Genomic DNA, 17834 nt, shown 5'->3' on the forward strand with positions numbered 1-17834 from the left:
GTGTCATCAGCACCAGGAATTAGGCTTCTACCAGGAAGGCCCTACTGCTGCCCTGGTATCACTTAGTCCAGAGTGTTCATAGGACACCCTGATGACTTGGTAACCACTGCCACCACCTGCTTTCGGGGCAGGGTTCTCTGCACTGCCACCTGATGGCGAGATGAGACCAGAAGACAGTCTTTGACACCGGACCTGTCTCTAACTCCAGAAACCTGACGGCACAAGTGTGATGGTGAAGAGCTTTTGCTGGGACCACAAGGAAGGACGCTGGGGTTAGACAGCTCAGTCTGCCTGCGGCCTGTAGTTAGTCATCTTACGCCAGGGTACTTGATGGGTAGCCCTCATGGCCCTACCCACAGTCAACTAACAACTTGATGTTGTTAGGCCAAAGGTTTTGCTTTTCTACCTTCCCCCAATTTTGCGGTGCCTATGCCGTACGCTTTTTGGGTTGCATTTTATTGATGTCTGATCTTTGAAAAACACAGAGGTCACTAAACCTTCTGCACTGCGCTACTGACTGGGGGATACAGTCATTTCCATTTTCCTCCTGGTCCACGCTACTTTCGTGTTTCCTGAGTTCTCTCCGACCCCTTTGACTTCCCTGATCCCGAAACAAATGCAGCAGGATCAGTCGTGCCCGCTTGCGAGGCGCTTTCTGGAAATGAATTTCTTTCGCGAAGTGGCGCAGGGCGCTCGGAAGCTCCTCAGGGCACGAGAAAGGGCGTCGCGTCGCGTCGCGTCGCGTCGCGTCGCGTCGCGCCCCGTCCCGGCCCGGCCCTTCCTTCCCGGCGGCCAAGAGACGTTTGCTTGGGCGCTCGCGGCCCGGCTCCTCCGCAGGCTGCCTCCTCGGCGCCCCCCGGCCAGGCCGGGCCTGCGGTGACTCCCGGCCCACGCCCCTCGCTCGCTCCCACCCGGCCGGGGCCTGCGGGGGCACGGCCCGGACTCTTCCGGCCGCCCCGGCGCCGCGCTGCCCACCCGCGCCTCACCTGCTGTTGAGGGGCCGGACCCGCACGCACACGGCCACCGCGCTCTCCTCGGCCATCGCGCCCGCGCCTGCGCCCCCGACGCCGAGGCAGACGCCGTTGCACACACGATGCGGACGCCGCCGCCGCCGCCGCCGCCGCCGCCGCCAACTTTAAATTTCCCGGCGCGGCGCCTGATTGGCCGCGCCGCGTGCGCATGCGCGTGCGCGGCCCCGAGGGGGCGTGGCTTGCCCGGGAACGCCGAGCGGGCGGAGGCTCGGGCTCGGGCTCGGCCTCGGGCTCGGCCTCGGGGCTCCTGCGCGCCCCGAGCTCAGGCCCGGCTACTGCCCGCGCCCCGAGCGCTGCGCGTGCGACCCCGGGTCCCCGGCACCGTGACCCCCGAGCGTGGAGCTTCCTGGGCGAGTGGGCCCGGAGGCCCTCCGAAGCACGCACGGGCACGCACGGAGCAGCGCCTGCCCCGCCGCGGCCGGGCCTCCCCGAGAAGCCTCCGGGGCGGGAGCGCGACCGTCTGTCCTCTAAGTACCGATAAGGTGATCCCTGAGCACTGAGACAGGAGTAAGTGCTGAGCATCTCCGGGTGTGGCTCCCAAAACAAAAAATTGAAACAGACTATCCAGTGACTCACTATATATTGCCTTACTTTCTAAACATACACACAAATACACCTGGTTTTATTGGGGCAGCAGGGAGGACTCAATTACCTTTTACTGTCTATGATTTTAGAATGAACAGTTTAGCAAATATTGGTAGCTCTTAACTTTAAGAAGTTAATACAAGAAAAGATAAAATCCTGCATTTTGCTGCAACTTGAACACAGATATCTGTTGTATATGAAGACATTTGAAATGTGGACCTGTTAGGATTCTTAATTTGAATGACCAGAGCACAGGCATTGGCAAAGAATGCTTTGCTGACAGTCCTGGATTTACTCTTCTGTCTTCCATCTCTCTAGGAAGAAGATAATTCACAGAGACTCTCCTCTTCCCTTCACACACCCCTTTCAGGCTTGATTCGCATTAGATAGGTACTTTTGTCTGTTAGTAATATCTGTGTGGAGGACTGTTGGTGCTCTTACTCCTTGAAGCTGGGTGCCCTCTAATTCCATGCTGGATATGAGCAGATGTCGTTCATTGGTGGTATGTAGAGAAAACACTCAAGGAATAGACAATATCAGATGACTGGAGTTGAAGGGATAGTATGTACAGTGAGGAGAGTGTTTGTCTTGCATGCCCAATTCGGGTTGATTTCTGACATCCCATATGGTCCACCCCTGAGCATCTCCAGAAATAATTCCAGATTGCAGAGCCAGGGGTAAACCCTGAACACTGTGTGGCCCCCAAACCAACTAACCAATCAAACAAAAATACAGTATCAAATGTTGACAAACCCTTGGTGATGGGCTACAGAAAAGTTTATCTTGGATCACAGAACAACAGGGGTACACAGGATAGCAACGGAGGGGGGTTGGGGTACTTATGTGCTGGTGCAGAAATTGCACATCAGTAATACTAGCAAAACAGTGTCAAACCATTCCCTAAATTACAATAAGTAAATAAATAAGTAAAGTTGCAAAGAAAAATTAGTCATTAGGGCATTGCTTCTATATCCAATTGCATCATAGTAACTGGTTATTTTGAAGTTGACCTGCTACCGTGCTGGGTACTACCTAACGAGTCGACTTTCTCCTGCTTGTAGAAATCAGAGGTGCCTTGAAATGCTCCAGAAGCAGAGCAGCATGTTCAGTAACTTTCATGCAAACACTGTAAGCACCCTAGGCCTCCAAGTCATCCAGCACATGCTCCCAGCCATGCCCACACTCTGATACCCTTTGTACCCAGGGCCACACACCGCCTGGTACTGGAACTGAATTAGGACACTGCACTGCTGGATTACTGGGTCCCATCCTTCTCTATCCTAGGGTGTGATCTGGTAATCTGATTACTGAGTCTTTCTTTCCCTACTTAGTATTCATTCTCCACCTTAGGGTGTGGTCTGGTTCTTGCTAATAAAAATCTTGGATTTCAGGAAGGCAGGGCATTCATTCTCTGGTCTTCCTTGACTGACCTTCCTGTTTCTTAGGAGTGCAAGTCTTGTGTTTTGGAATTCCTGAACCTGTTTTTGTCCCCTATCACTGTGTGAATTACTTCCTGTCGACTTTTGCTTCCAGACGTGCATCTCTCCAGGTCGTGGTTTTGGAGCTTGAGATTTCATTCACATTGCACTGTCTGTACATGCTCCCCTGCTACCTAAAAGTATGGTCGATTTTGTGCCTTTGTCGTTACACAGCCTTGCTTGTCAGCAGGCCTATGTGCAGCAAAGAGGGGCTCAGGTGTGCTCTGGGGGGGGGGGTGCTCAAAGGAACCGCGGGGACATGAGTGGGGTCCGGCTGTGCAGGGTTGATGAAGCTGCACTGTGACGTTCTCTGGAAGCTGGAGGGAGATACAGAGCAAGAGCGGTGGGGCTGCTGGACCTTCAGCAGGTGCCTTTCCAGAGAAGGTACTGGAACCCTGCTCCGTCTTTCTATAACTCCAAATGGGACATCAGAAATGCATGTGGTCAGGGAAGGGTCGCCCCGAAGACTGTTTGGCTCTGTTGTCCCTCTCGGCCCCCAACGTGGCTATGCCCTTTTGCAGACTAACTGGCCCATAACCCGGAGAGGCCCGTGTGTCTCCCTGCACAGATGGCGCTTGCACTCTGCCCGAGTGTTTCCATTGAATAAGTGGGTCCAGGCCGGCTCATCTCAGCTCCGCAAGTGCTTCCATCAGACTGCAGAGGGCGCCCGAGTCCTTCCAAACATGCTGCGAATCTTGGCTGGGCTTCCCTGAGAAGCCTCTTGGGGGCTTTGCGGATTGACAGGAACTTAGATGGCTCTCCTGTGAGAACTCACCTGAGATGGCTCGCCTCTAAAATGAGTGGCCACAGACAGCAGCAGCGCCTGTTTAAGCACAAGGCTTGGATCCCCGAAGCCCAAGTGCTGTGGACTTGTGTTGCGTCAAAGCAGTTCTCGTGGGTCATAGGACTTTTACAAGAGGAAAACGGGTACACGAGTGGACGAATATGAACTATGAAATAATTGAGACCACACAAAATGCATTGTATGGGGGACCCACGTCTATGAGACGAGAGACGAAATTTACTTTTCAGCTAAGGACACTTTAAGCACAATTCTGGTATGCAAGGTATTTTCAGGGAAACAACACAATGGTATCGGACCCTAAAATCTACATAGCATATAACTACCCAAGGTAGGTGAGAAAGAGCCCTGCTAGAGGTAAGGTGAAACCTGAGACGGAGGTGTTCTGGTTTGCAAGAAGTTCGCAGCCTCCGGAAAGTAGAATTCAAGAAAGGCGGAAGCTATTGTTTTAGCACCATGAAGCTGAGAGCAGGAGAAAGCAAGTTGCTGGGAACTGGCTTGGCTCAATCTTTGAGTTGCAAATATACTAGCCAGCGGGGAATTTAGCAGTCTTGGTGCTGAAAATTTCTGTAAGATTGCAGGATAACTGAGGTCGAATATCCGTAGTTTAGCAAGGGAGGCAAAGCCAAGTAAATAAAAGTAAAGAGATATATAATATCACAGCCATGTCAGAAATATAGCCAGTAATTCACACAGGGGTTATGATTGACTTCCACTGATGGGCCTTCTGGCTGAATTATTTCTTGGGGGAAAATTAGGCACTTCACCAGGAAAGCCAGTAGACACATCTGGAGTGTGCTATCCCTTTATAATGGAGGCATCCATGTTTTTTTTTTTTTTGGTTTTTGGGCCACACCCGGTGACGCTCAGGGGTTACACCTGGCTATGTGCTCAGAAATCACCCCTGGCTTGGGGGGACCATATGGGACACCGGGGGATCGAACCGCGGTCCATCCTACGCTAGCACTTGCAAGGCAGACACCTTACCTCTAGCGCCACCTTCCCGGCCCGAGACATCCATGTTACATGCGGTGACATCCAAGCCTGGTATGCATCTGGGACAGTAACTTCCCATATCCCAACTGCTCACAAAACACCCCTTTCTGTCTGGTTGGTTTGGGACCATGTCAGGTGGCTCTCAGGGATAACTCCTGGCTCTGTGCTCAGGAATTACTCTTAATGGGCTCGGGGGACCATATAGGATTCCGGGAATCTAACCTGGGTTGGGCACACGTAAGGCAGATGTGTGTACTATTGAGGCCCATGTTTTTTCCAGTTCTGGTCTCAGAGGCTCTGTGGAAGCCAGGACCCACCCCCTGAGCTGTGCTGCCTTGGACTCTCTGTCGTTTTTGCGCCCTTAGTTTCTTCTCCAGAAGGTGAAGATCATGAGTGAGGGAATTTTTTAAGGTACCTCTCAGTGAATCTGTGTCATGATTGTAAATGTAAATGCAGAAACCTGCTGACATCTTTCATGCCTGCATGTCCATGGCATGGGAACAGGTGGAAGAGCCTTTCTGAGGGCCCTCAGCACCCTAGAGAAGCTTCATCTGTTCTGTCAGGCCGGACAAAGGTGACGTGACGGTCACTGGGCAGGGCCTGTAGACGGCCTGTTCTGAGAAGATCCCCGGGTCAGTTTCCTTGCAAACTCTGCGACTTTCCCATACCAGCCCTGCCCCATGAGCATTGAGTGGCCACACCGAGGGCACAGGCCACAGCTGCCAGCTCACCACCTGCCACCTGTCCTGTCTTGCTGGGAGGGAGGTGTCAGCCTTGCTCCTCTCCACTCATGTTCTTGTTTGCAACTTTGCTCTCACACTGTTGTCACTTGACTCGCTAATCTTTCTTTCTTTCTTTTTCTTTCTTTCTTTCTTTCTTTCTTTCTTTCTTTCTTTCTTTCTTTCTTTCTTTCTTTCTTTCTTTCTTTCTTTCTTTCTTTCTTTCTTTCTTTCTTCCTTCCTTCCTTCCTTCCTTCCTTTCTTCCTTTCCTTTTTCTTCCTTTCTTCCTTTCCTTTTTCTTCCTTTCTTCCTTTCCTTTCCTTTCCTTTCCTTTCCTTTCCTTTCCTTTCCTTTCCTTTCCTTTCCTTTCCTTTCCTTTCCTTTCCTTTCCTTTTCTTTCATTTTGGTGTTTGGGCATACCCGGTTGCACTTAGGAGTTACCTCTGGATCTGTGCTCGGATATGAATGACTCCTGGCAGGCTTAGGGGACCATATGGGATCCAGAGATCAAACATTGGTTGGCTGCACTCAAGTGGGTTCATACAGCTGTGTCTCCTGCATCCCTGAGTGTGACAGATGTGGATAGAAAACATCTCTCTGGGCCAAATTCCACTCGTCAAGTTTTGGCCCTCAGTCAGCTTGTCACTGACCAAATATGCTTGCTTTTGGGGGCACAGAGGACAGGGGGGTGTCCTGATTTATCTGAGCTGGGAACAGGGGACCAGCTCCCCTCTCTCCTGCCCTGATGCTTGCCAGCCACGTCCTGAGGGCAGGCAGCCCCAGGGGTCCAGGTGGAATGGTGTAGGGGGGATTTGGCTTAGCTTCTGATTAGATAGAGACCTCCTTCCTTAGTCCCCAGGGTCACCCTTGTCCCAGCTGGCACCTCTTCAGGCTCAGGCTGCTTCCCCAGATGCACGGTGATGTTTATACCCTCCTTCTCTCCTGGAATTAGACTTTTGGGAGTGTGACTCATTTCTGTCCAGGATGACATGAACTCTGAAGTTTTATGTGGCCTCACAATTAGGGATCCCTTGTATTTCTTTGTACCCTGAGATCAGGAATGAGGTCAATCATTGGCTCCATGCCCTGGTTATCCTAGAGGATGGACAGTTCCTCAATGATTATGTCTCTGACATTCCTGAGTGTCACAGTGGAGGACTATTTATCAACGTTCCCAGCGAGGCTACTTTTCCTTTTTTCCTTCTTATTCTGTCTCTGCTTTGGGCACTTTCTGCAACTCCCAGATTTGGGTTAGCCATGCCCTGTCTCTGGCAAGCTCCAAAGAGGAACTTACATATAAAGGCAAGTTCTTGAGTTTTTCAGAGCTTCTATCAAAGACTGAGCCAGAAAGAAGGGAGGGGTGTAGCACAAAGACTCACTAAAATTAGCACCTCACCAAGAGCATTTTTTTGTTTGTTTTTGGGTCACACCCGGCAGTGCTCAGGGTTTTTACTCCTGGCTCTGGGGTTACTCCTGGCTCTATGCTCAGAAATCAGTCCTGGCAGACTTGGGGGACCATATGGGATGCCAGGATTCGGACCATCGTCCTTCTGCATGCAAGGCAAACACTTTACCTTCATGCTATCTCTCCGGCCCCACCAAGAGCACTTGATACAGTTAGATTCTCATTTGGATTTGAAGGAATAGGACAGGGCTTTGGGGATGGAATAAAGCTCAGGGAATTCAGAGCCTTGAATTCAGTTTTGTAAGAAGCATTAAAGGAGCTTCTTAGAAGAACAGAATGAACTTCTCAGCACATGTCATTGTGTCATCTTCTGGTTACCTGCTCCCAGGTTCAGAAAGGTCTACTGACTCCCAGTAAGCTAAGGGATCTTATACTCTTTTAATAATGAATTAATAGGGGCCAGAGAGATAGCATGGAGGTAGGGCATTCGCCTTGCATGCAGAAGGACTGTGGTTCAAATCCCGGCATCCCATATGGTCCCCTGAGGCTGCAATTTCTGAGTGTAGAGCCAGGAGTAACCCCTGAGTGCTGCGGGTGTGACCCAAAAAAGAAAAAAAATGAAGACATATTATAGAGAAATTTTAAAACCAAGTTTTATTTGTGACAGGAAAACATGATAATTACTACAATAAGATCCAAGTACAAAATAAAAATTGGGGCCGGAGAGATAGAATGGAGGTAGGGTGTTTGCCTTGCATGCAGAAGGACAGTGGTTCGAATCCCAGCATCCCATATGGTCCCCTGAGTCTGCCAGGAGTGATTTCTGAGCATAGAGCCAGGAGTAACCCCTGAGCACTGCTGAGTGTGACCCCCCCCAAAATAAAGAATGAATAAGTTTTAGATGCCAGAGTTGAAAACTTATTTATATAAATGAGAAAAGGCAATAGAGTGAATAATTTAAATTTCTTAACTTAGATTGAAATCATTTAGCAATTGATCATCACAAATTGACTTTTAATGTTTAATTTTTCTGATAATTCCACGTGCTATTAAAATTTTTTTGAAGGGATACACCTGGTGATGCTCATAGTTACTTCTGGTTTTCCACTCAGAAATTACTCCTGGTAGTACTCAGGAGGTGACAGGGATCGTATCCGGGCCAGCTGCATGCAGAGTAAGTGCCCTACTTGTTGTACTATCTCTTCAGCTCCCCCCCCCCATTTCTTTTGTTGGATCAAGTACTATAAAATACATTTTCTATTTGCCTGTTAAGAGGCAGGCCTGGGGTGGGATTGAGCCTGGGGACACTGATGGAGGGAAGGGGCCATTGGAGGTGGGTTTGGTGTCAGAACATTGTGTGCTTGAAACAAGTCTATTATGAACAACTTTGTAAATCATGATGTCATAATTAAAAAGAAAGAACATTTATGACATTGGGACTGTCTTAAAATATCAAGTAGAATTATTCCTAAAAACACTTAAATATGATGCTACTTATTGGAAGAGTTCTTTTTCAATCTTTCTTGTTCCTTGGATAAAAATTGGTATGCTTATAATGCTCCTTTTTTCCTTTCTTTTGTCAGTTAGTTTGAGTTATAATTACTAGCTAAATTTATAATTTAGTAACTACATTTACTTTTATTTATTATGTTAAATGCTCACATTTATAATTGTGCATAGTGGTCTTTTAGTATTTTTAACACATTTATCCACTAATTTAGTTATTTGGACCTTTCATTTACAAATTGCATTTGTGCTTTCTCAGTACTAACAGCTGACCCCTTACAGGTGAGTTTCCTTAGTGGAGACTGCCGGCCTGGAAAGTGTAATGCCTGACATCTGTCCCCGACTCCCACCCCAAACAAAATAGATTGGTTTAATATTTTTTGAGTGTGTGAAACTTTTGGGGTGTTGTTTCATTTGGGGGATGTTCAAGTGCTATTCTTAGCTTTATGCTCAGGAGTGACTCCTGGTGCTGCTTAGGGAACCACGTACTAAGGCAACACCATGCAAGGCAAGAACCTTATGTCCTGCACCTTCTCGGGCTCTTGGATATTTCTTGCTTTCCAGCTTATTGATTTTGAGTTGGTATGCAAAGTGCCCATGACAGATGACTACTGCTATATGGAGTTGGTAATGTGGTTGACAGATCACATATAAGGAATTTGTGTATTAATAAATAATTTTTGTTGAGGTTGTATTGGTTTATAAGACTGTAGAATCTTGTGTTAGTGGTGCTATACCTACCTACCTACCTACCTACCCACCTACCTGCAAAGGGCCAACATCCCCGCACCACAGTCCCCAGAACTCTTTCAGCCCCTTCACTCCTTTGGTAACTGCATCCTATCATGAAGTTGAGAGTTTTTGTTCTGAAATTTTGTTTCTTGTATGCCGCAAATGCATGACATCATCCAGTATTTGTCTTTCCTTCCTGACTTATTTTATTAATACAAATCTCTTCCAATTTCATTCACAATCTTGCACAAGACATGAAAGATATCATCTGTTCTGAGGACTAGTAAGACCCAGTTTCTTTATCCTTTCCTAAACATTTGGGGATTTGGTGTTTGCAGGGTATGGTGATTGTGTATAGTACTGCAAAGAAAGAAGAGTGCAAGTGCCTTTTCAGAGTGTTCTAAGAGTGTAGGTGCACCTGCCTTTACTCAGGGTCAGAGTATGGCGTCCTTTTCAAATAGCACTGGCTAGTTTTGCTTCTTTTCTAACAACCATTTTCTTTTCTTTTCTTTTAGGGAGGTGAGGCTGTTTTATGGAGGACAAATTCCAGGGAGGCTTGATAAAAGTGGAATAGCAATTTAAGTGACTACAAAATAAAAAGCCGAAGAATCATTGGCTGAGCTGTTTAAAGGACGAACAAAGCAATGTCGCAACGACCTGATTCAGTGCTTTGCTTCATTGCCCATGTTGTGTCCAGCCCAAGATGTCTTCAGGGCCACCTGAGAGAGTCTGAGCTTTGAGAGGCGCAGGGAGGCAGTGGGCAGCTCACCCCTAGCCCTATTTTCTCTCCTTTGCCCAGGATGATTTTAGCTCACTTGCAAAGACTGCACCCTCTCTGTTTTATATTGAACTTGAAGTTTACTCCAGTCCTGGGGTGACATTCATGAGAGCTGCTGTCATGCTGTTTTACTTCGAGGCATGAGTTGGATAGACTTTTCCTAGACCAGGGTAGAACTGCTGGTGCTGAAGTGATGTTCAGCTGCCTACCAGGGAAGTGGCCTCTTTTCGATGCTTTTGAATCTGGATTTCCTTGGATGATGGATTAGCAATATATGCCAGTGTTATCCTGGAAACTCATTAAGAAAGCTTCCATTTTTTTCAGCCATGGAATTGATTTTGCAGAGGAGTCCCGAGGGGTGAAAATGGCTATATTTCATAAAAGTCTCCCTTCTGGTGGTTGCCAAGCTACAATCATAGTCAAATCCCTTGAAGTTCATAGTTGCAGAAGTGACAGCCAAGTCGGCATGGCTGTGACAGGTCTGCTGGAGTATCTGCATCACAGAGGCAAGGCTGAAGTGGGGGCTTCTGGAGCTTTGGGGAAAAGACCAGCTTGCCCTCAGCACGGGGACAAGACGGCTCCTCCTCTCCCCACCTGAAGGTGACCTCCCAGAAGCTGTTGCTTTGTGTAGGCCTTTGAGATTTTTCTCCCACTTTGCTAAAAAAGGGTAAAGAAACTTAGCTGGCACCTCATTTTCCTGCCATGCATACAGAGAATGACATCAAACCCTGTGTTCTACACAGTGAATGTTCCCTGTAGCAAAGGGTCAGGTCTGAGAGGTGTCCATGGGGCATGACCCCTATAAGTGTGAGGATTCTACCTATTATGGCCTTGGTCTTGCTCAGGCCTCAGACACTTTTCCTTCCCCAACTCTGGAAAGGGGGAAACCAATGATTGGTGCCTAGTGGACAGAAATGAACAAGACTTCACGCTCCTTCCTGCTCATCTGCAGCTTGCGATCTGATGCCAGGCTGTGTCTGTCCCACAAAGTCACCATGGTCAGATGCTACAGGTGTGTGTACGAGGAAATGCTTGTCATTTTTGAACAGATGGTGTCGAGCAATGACAAACTCTTGGCCTTGGATTCCTGACTCAGATGCCTGAGCAGTGGGGCCAGAGGAACAGTGAGGTGAAGATGGGCAGAGAGAGGTGAGGGTGGAGGGATGGGACTGGGTGGGAATGGCAGAAAGTCCCACTGATAGTTTGAGTTTTTCTAGGTACATTTCCAGCACTTTTGCTATTTTGATTTTGATTTACTCAAGGGATGACCAGGTGTGGTCCTGCTTATTTGTGCAGGTGAATTCTACCAGAATCAAGTGTGTTGGGAGTCTCCTGGGAGGGAGGGAGGGAGGGAGAGAGAGAGAGAGAGAGAGAGAGAGAGAGAGAGAGAGAGAGAGAGGAGAGAGAGAAAGATAGAGAAACAGAGACAAAGACAGAGATAGAGAGAAAGAGACAGAGAGACAAAGAAATAGAGATAGGGACAGAGAGAAAGAGAGAGAAAGCAAGATCAAGAGCGAACAAACCCAGTAGCATTCACTCTCAGCCAGCTCTGGGTAGTCCATGGTAAGTGGTGTAGCCCCAGAGCCTCAGAATGGTTTTCAAAGCCTGTGGGAATGGGGCGCCCACAGGTGGGGTCCCCATAAAGGTCCCCATGGGAGGATGGAATGCTAGGTGGAAAGTGTTAGGAAGTAATTGCCATCCCACAGAACATGAATGATGGACACAGTGCCCTGATGACTTGGGGGAGGGGCTCTCCCCAGGACTAGAGGTTTTAGAGATGGATCTGCTACGGTGCTGTGTGGGGACAAATGTTGGTTCAGAAGTCAGAGATCTTGGCCCTTTTGCCATTGTTCATGGCTGTTTCCATTTTCACTGTAGCTATCGCACAATGAACCCGCCTGTTATGTCAGACTCCTTGTTTTTCTTTCTAAAAAATAAACAGTTGCTATTGGGTGGCCAATGAAAACATTTTGAGGAGAAGCCCTGAGTCTGAGGGCATATAAAATATAGCTGAGAACTTGATGGGGAGGCCTGCAGAGGAGTTCTTTGAAGGTAGAGAAGTGTGGGAGACGGAGCATCCCACATATCAAAGGAACTCTGAATGAATTTTCCACCGCCTGATTCAAGCCATAAAAGTTTGCTTAGCCCCGAGCCAACTGAAAACTCTGCAAATAAATTTAGCCCAGCACACAGAATCTGGCTTAACCAGATTCCTTAACCTTTCCATGGAACCTGTTTTTGTAACTGCTCTCAAACACATAATTATAGATAGGTTTTTGTAAAGTTTAAATTATGATCCTTATTGCTTGCACAAAAGAAAGATTTAAATGGAAAATAGGCTAAACAAAAATTGTATTTGCGTAAATATCAATTAGCTATTTGTTTAAGGATTTGCTTCCCCTCCCCCCATCCTGCCAGGTTCCTCTTTATCCTTCCCGCCATCAAAATGTGTTTATGCTCCCATTGGTTAAAATTGTTGTACTTGTACAAATCTAATTGGTTTATATTTCAATCCTATGTTACTACCCCTCCCACAGGAGCAGGGCATATAAACCCTGCTCTCCCTCATTAAAGCCTCTTGACTGGAACACACCTTGAGCATTCTACTAACTTCTGCAGCTTAATTTTTTAGGTGTTCACAAAAGAGCTTAACACTCGTGAATTATTTGTAGCTGCTTTCTGCCTTCTGTCCCGGTTGAGAGAAAGCTGCTGGCCGGAATTCTCTCCCAGTAAAGGGCAGGAGAAGAGGCAGTTACAGAGAAGGGAGAAATTGTCGTTGAGAGAGGTGGGGTGTGTGGGGTGGAAATCAGGATCTGCAATCCTAGGGACTCTCCTGAGTCACATAGATGGAAAGAAGTTTGGGTAATGTTCTTCCTGGGGTTTCATGATGGATGTTGGAAGAAGGCTGGCCTAACATAATTGAAGATCTTAATGAATCCGTTGCAAGCCTTTCTTTCCTTTAAAAAGGAAAAGTTGCTATTTGTTATTAAATGAAAGATTGCACTTTCTGTGACTCCGCCAATGCATTGCCTGTGCTTTCAGAGAAACTTCTAGGGATCCAAGGCCATTGGTATGATGCAGAGCTGGGACCTCCCGAGGCTTGGCATCCAAGAACATGCTGCTGCAGGTATCCCAGGACTAAGGACCCACTTTTCCAGTGTATTTCCTTGTCTCTCCTGTAGTTTACAGAGTGTTCCTAAGAGTGTGCAGGTGGGTTTGTAAGACTCGGCATTTCTTCCATCGCTCACCCAGCTTCTTTTGCCCGCAGTGTGGGAGATACTGGCCCTAAAGGGGAACTGGACAGATTCTAGGGGCTGTGGTAGCCTTAGAGACTACACAGGGAAATTTCTGTTCTTCAAGTGAAGGTGAATTTCCAAGAGGACTTTTTTTTTCTTCTGAAAAGGGGTGTTTGTAGACTATTACCAGGGCTTTTATGCTGCTGAGGGAAGCAGACTTTGAGTTAGTTGTACACAGGCAGAATTGGGGATCATGCACCCCTGAACTTTTCTAGGTCCTTCCATCACCTGTTTTCTTTGGGGGGGGTCACACCCAACAATGCTCAGGGATTACTCCTGGCTCTGCACTCAGAAATGGCAGTGGCCCCTCAGAGCTCGGCTGACCTCAGTTAAAGAGTTTCACAGCAATTTCCTGAAACTTCGCTCTTCCATGTGTTAGTAATTGCAAAGGGGAGCATGGCTTTTTAAATTAAAGAGAGAGGGAGAGAGGCTGGAGAGAGAGCACAGTATGCAGGGCACTTGCACACGGCCAACCTGAATTCCATCCCCAACATCTCATATGGCTCCCTGAGTCTGCCAGGAGAAATTTCTTTCTTCTCACCACACCCAGCAATGCTCAGGGGTTATTCCTGGCTCTGCATTCAGAAATCACTCCTGGCAGGCTCAGGGGATCATATGGATGCTAGGGATCGAATTCAGATGGGCCATGTGCAAGGAGTAATTTCTGAGTGAGTGCAGAGCCAAGGTAACCCCTGAGCACTGATAGATGTGATCCAACCCAAAAACCAAAAAGGAGAGGGAGGGAGGAAGAGAGAGAGAGAGAGAGAGAGAGAGAGAGAGAGAGAGAGAGAGAGAGAGAGAGAGAGAGAGAGAGAGAGAAAGAGAAAGAGAGAGATTCCAACAGTTTTGACTTACAGATTAGGAATCCATTTCATAAGAGATGCATTACTTTACATCTAACATGCACTCAGGCCCTTTTCATTTGGGGATAGAGGTATATTTGATAAAACTATGCATTTATAAACACTGCCTCTCAAAATTTGGTGCACACAGTCAAAATAGAATAATAAGTTTATTTGACTGTGACTCTTTTCTCTTTTATTGACTTACTTTTCCCATTTTATCCTTTGGTCTTGTATGCATATATTATGTAAATCATATTTTACTTACAGTTACCCTAAGGAACACTTTGATGTGCAGAACCGATAATCATCTTGCTCAGTGAGACTGGTTCACTCTGAGTTTGTGATTCCCTCTGGTGGGTTCTGTCCAAGGCTCATTTAAGAAAATTTTCCCAATCAATATTGGTTAAAGAGCACTATAATAGTCATTAAAAAAGAAACTCTTCTCAGACTTACCTGAGTTGCAACTTGAAGGGTTTTAATTTTTTTGACATTTTTGCAGTAATAGGTATATAGAGAAGACCATAGAAACATCAAGATGAAGTAAAAACAGCCATCAAGAGTCATCAGACATTAGGTAAGGGGCGAATGTAAAAAATATACAAGGTACTTACAGAACTTAACAAGAAAAAAACATCTAACCCCGTCAAAAAATGGGGAGAAGAAATGAACAGACACTTCCTCAAAGAAGTAATACAAATGGCCAAAAGACACATGAAAACATGCTCCACATCACTAATCATCAGGGAGATGCAAATCAAAACAACTATGAGGTACGATCTCACACTGCAGAGACTAGCACACATCACAAAGACCAAGACAATTAGGTTTGGTGGGGAAAGGGACTCTTATTCACTGCTGGTGGGAATGCCATCTAGTCCAGCTTTATGGAAAACAAAGTGGAGATTCTTCAAAAAACAAAAACAAAAACAAAAACTGGAAATTGAGCTCCCATATGATCCAGCTATACCACTCCTAGGGATGGATATAGCTATACCCCTCCCAGGAACACAAAAATACAATTCAAAAATCCTTTCCTCACACCTATATTCATTGTAGTGCTATTTACAATAGCCAGACTCTAGAAACAATCAAGATACCCTGGCTAAAAAAAATGGTACATATACACAATGGAATATTTTGCAGCCATAGGAGAGATGAAGTCATGAACTTTTCCTATTTGTGGATGTACATGCAATCTATTATGCTGACTGAAATAAGTCAGAGGGAGAGAGATACAGAATAATCTCACTCATCTATGGGTTTTAATGAAAATTAAAGACATTATTGTACTAATTCACAGAGACAATAGAGATGAGGGCTGGAAGGACGGGCTCACAATATGAAGCTCACCACAAGAGTAGTGCTGCAGTTTAGGGAAATAACTACACTAACAACTATCATGAGTGAGAGAAGTAAAATGCCTGTCTCAAATACAGGCAAGGGTTGGGAATGAGGGGGGGCATTGGTGGTGGGAATGTTGCACTGGTAAAGGGAGGTTTACTGTTTTTGACTGAAACCCAACTATAAGCATACTTGTAATCATTGTACTTCAATAAAGAGTGTGTGTGTGTGTGTGTGTGTGTGTGTGTCTATAAGGACAAAAGAGGGGCCAGAGAAATAGCATGGAGGTAGGGCATTTGCCTTGCATGCAGAAGGACAGTGGTTCAAATCCTGGCATCCCATATGGTCCCCAGAGCCTGCCAGGGGCTATTTCTGAGCGTAGATCCAGGAGTAACCCCTAATTGCTGCTGGGTGTGACCCAAGAAACAAAAAACAAAAACAAAACAAAAAATGCAAAAGATTAGAGGTCAGTGGAAGTCAGGAAGCTGACTCCTTTGAAATAGATCTTTTTTATTTTTCAAAAAAGACAAAAAAAGAGACATAGGTGGAAATTGTAGGTTTGAGAAATTCTATTATTTGAGGATCAAAACATGCTTTGAAAACAAAACAGGCTACTGTATGTTAAGTGCTGGAGTGAGAGAGAAATCAAATTGCATCTCTGGATGTCAAATGGATATACTGGAAATGCTTTTAGAAAAAAAAAGTATTTCTTTTGTATTATGGATATTAAAATGAGATATAACATAGCTTATAAGAGTGTATATTCTGGGCCGGAGAGATAGCATGGAGGTAAGGCGTTTGCCTTTCATGCAGGAGGTCATCGGTTCGAATCCCGGCGTCCCATATGGTTCCCCGTGCCTGCCAGGAGCAATTTCTGAGCCTGGAGCCAGGAATAACCCCTGAGCACTGCCGGGTGTGACCCAAAAACCAAAAAAAAAAAAAAAAAAAAAAAAAAAAGAGTGTATATTCTAGGAGCACACTTTCACTTCTCTTCAAATGTGTGTTTCCTACCAGCCAGTCACCAACATTCCCTCATCACACTTCCCAGCCTAAGGCACTTCTTCTCTCTTGTAAACTTCGTCACAAGTTCAGAGTGAAGTATTTCTTTCATTACATACCTTAATCCCTGGTTCTGTGTCTCTAACTCCCACACAAGTAAGACTATCTAGTATTTGTCTTTCTCTTTAGCACAACCCCTTGCAGTTGTAGCAAAAGAGAAGCTTTGTCTTGTCTGGCATCTGAGTATTCTTTCATCACATGTCTCTAAAACTCATCTTTCTTCACTCCTTTGTCACTGGGCAGTGCATTGTTTCCAGTCATGCCCGGTGTAGACAGAGTTGCAGTGACCACCAGCATGAAATTGTGTTTGGACTCATCTGGGGATGAGCCCTGGGGCTGCTGGAGTCAGCGTCAGCTCAGCTCCTCCACTTCTTTTTTTCAAAGACTGTTCATTTCATTGTTGTTGAACTTTTGCATTTTAAAAATGTTTAGTTCGGTGCCCACACTTTGTTTAACTGATTGTTTCTTTGGCAATGCGGGAGCTTTTTATCTTTTTTTTTTTTTTTTTTTTGGTTTTTGGGCCACACCCGGCGGTGCTCAGGGGTTACTCCTGGCTGTCTGCTCAGAAACAGCTCCTGGCAGGCACGGGGGACCATATGGGACACTGGGATTCGAACCAACCACCTTTGGTCCTGGATCGGCTGCTTGCAAGGCAAATGCCACTGTGCTATCTCTCCGGGCCCGGGAGCTTTTTATCTTGATATGACTTGCAACTTCATTTATTTTTGCTTTTTCCCCCTTGCTAATGAAACTGCCTCTTGGATGACACTATTGAAGCCAGTGAGTGAGATGGACAGTTTGCCTTCGCTTTCTTTGACGGGCATTATATGCTGGTCTTATCTACTGGTTAAGTCTTTGATAATCTAGTGTGACCTTTCTGCATGGTCTGACATCCTCGTCCCACTTCATTCATCTATATGGGTACAGGCTTCCCAGTGATGTGGGTGAAAAAATTGGACTTTTGCCATTTTGTATTCTCTACTTCTTTGTTATAGATTAGTTGTCTGTAAAAGCGAAGCTTTATTTCTGGGCTCTCAGCCAGGCCACCACTGGTGCACAGCAGTCATGCCCAGCAAATTGTTTGGTGGTCATTCCTGAGTGCTCAGGGGTCCATGCTATGCCAGAGACTGGACTCATGTACCTGGGTCTCCTGCCTGCAAAGCATACGACTAACCTTTGGAGCTATCTCAATAACTCAGGGTGCTTCATTTTGTTCCACAGATTTGTTTATTTTTATTTTTATTTCATTTTTTTTTCTCA

At 46.3% G+C, this 17834-nt stretch overlaps 1 protein-coding gene across 1 annotated transcript in view; it reads right to left on the reverse strand.

Annotated features, from left to right (window-relative positions):
- The window catches only part of CENPE (centromere protein E), a 44374-nt gene extending 43332 nt beyond the window's left edge, over positions 1-1042 (reverse strand). Inside the window, exon 1 of the mRNA XM_049786536.1 lies at positions 987-1042. Coding sequence (XP_049642493.1) covers positions 987-1042 — 56 coding nt within the window. The remainder of the gene's footprint in view (positions 1-986) is intronic.
- Positions 1043-17834: the final 16792 nt, after the last annotated feature.

This window comes from Suncus etruscus, chromosome 14 (assembly GCF_024139225.1).
Source record: "Suncus etruscus isolate mSunEtr1 chromosome 14, mSunEtr1.pri.cur, whole genome shotgun sequence".
Classification (NCBI taxonomy): Eukaryota; Metazoa; Chordata; class Mammalia; order Eulipotyphla; family Soricidae; genus Suncus; species Suncus etruscus.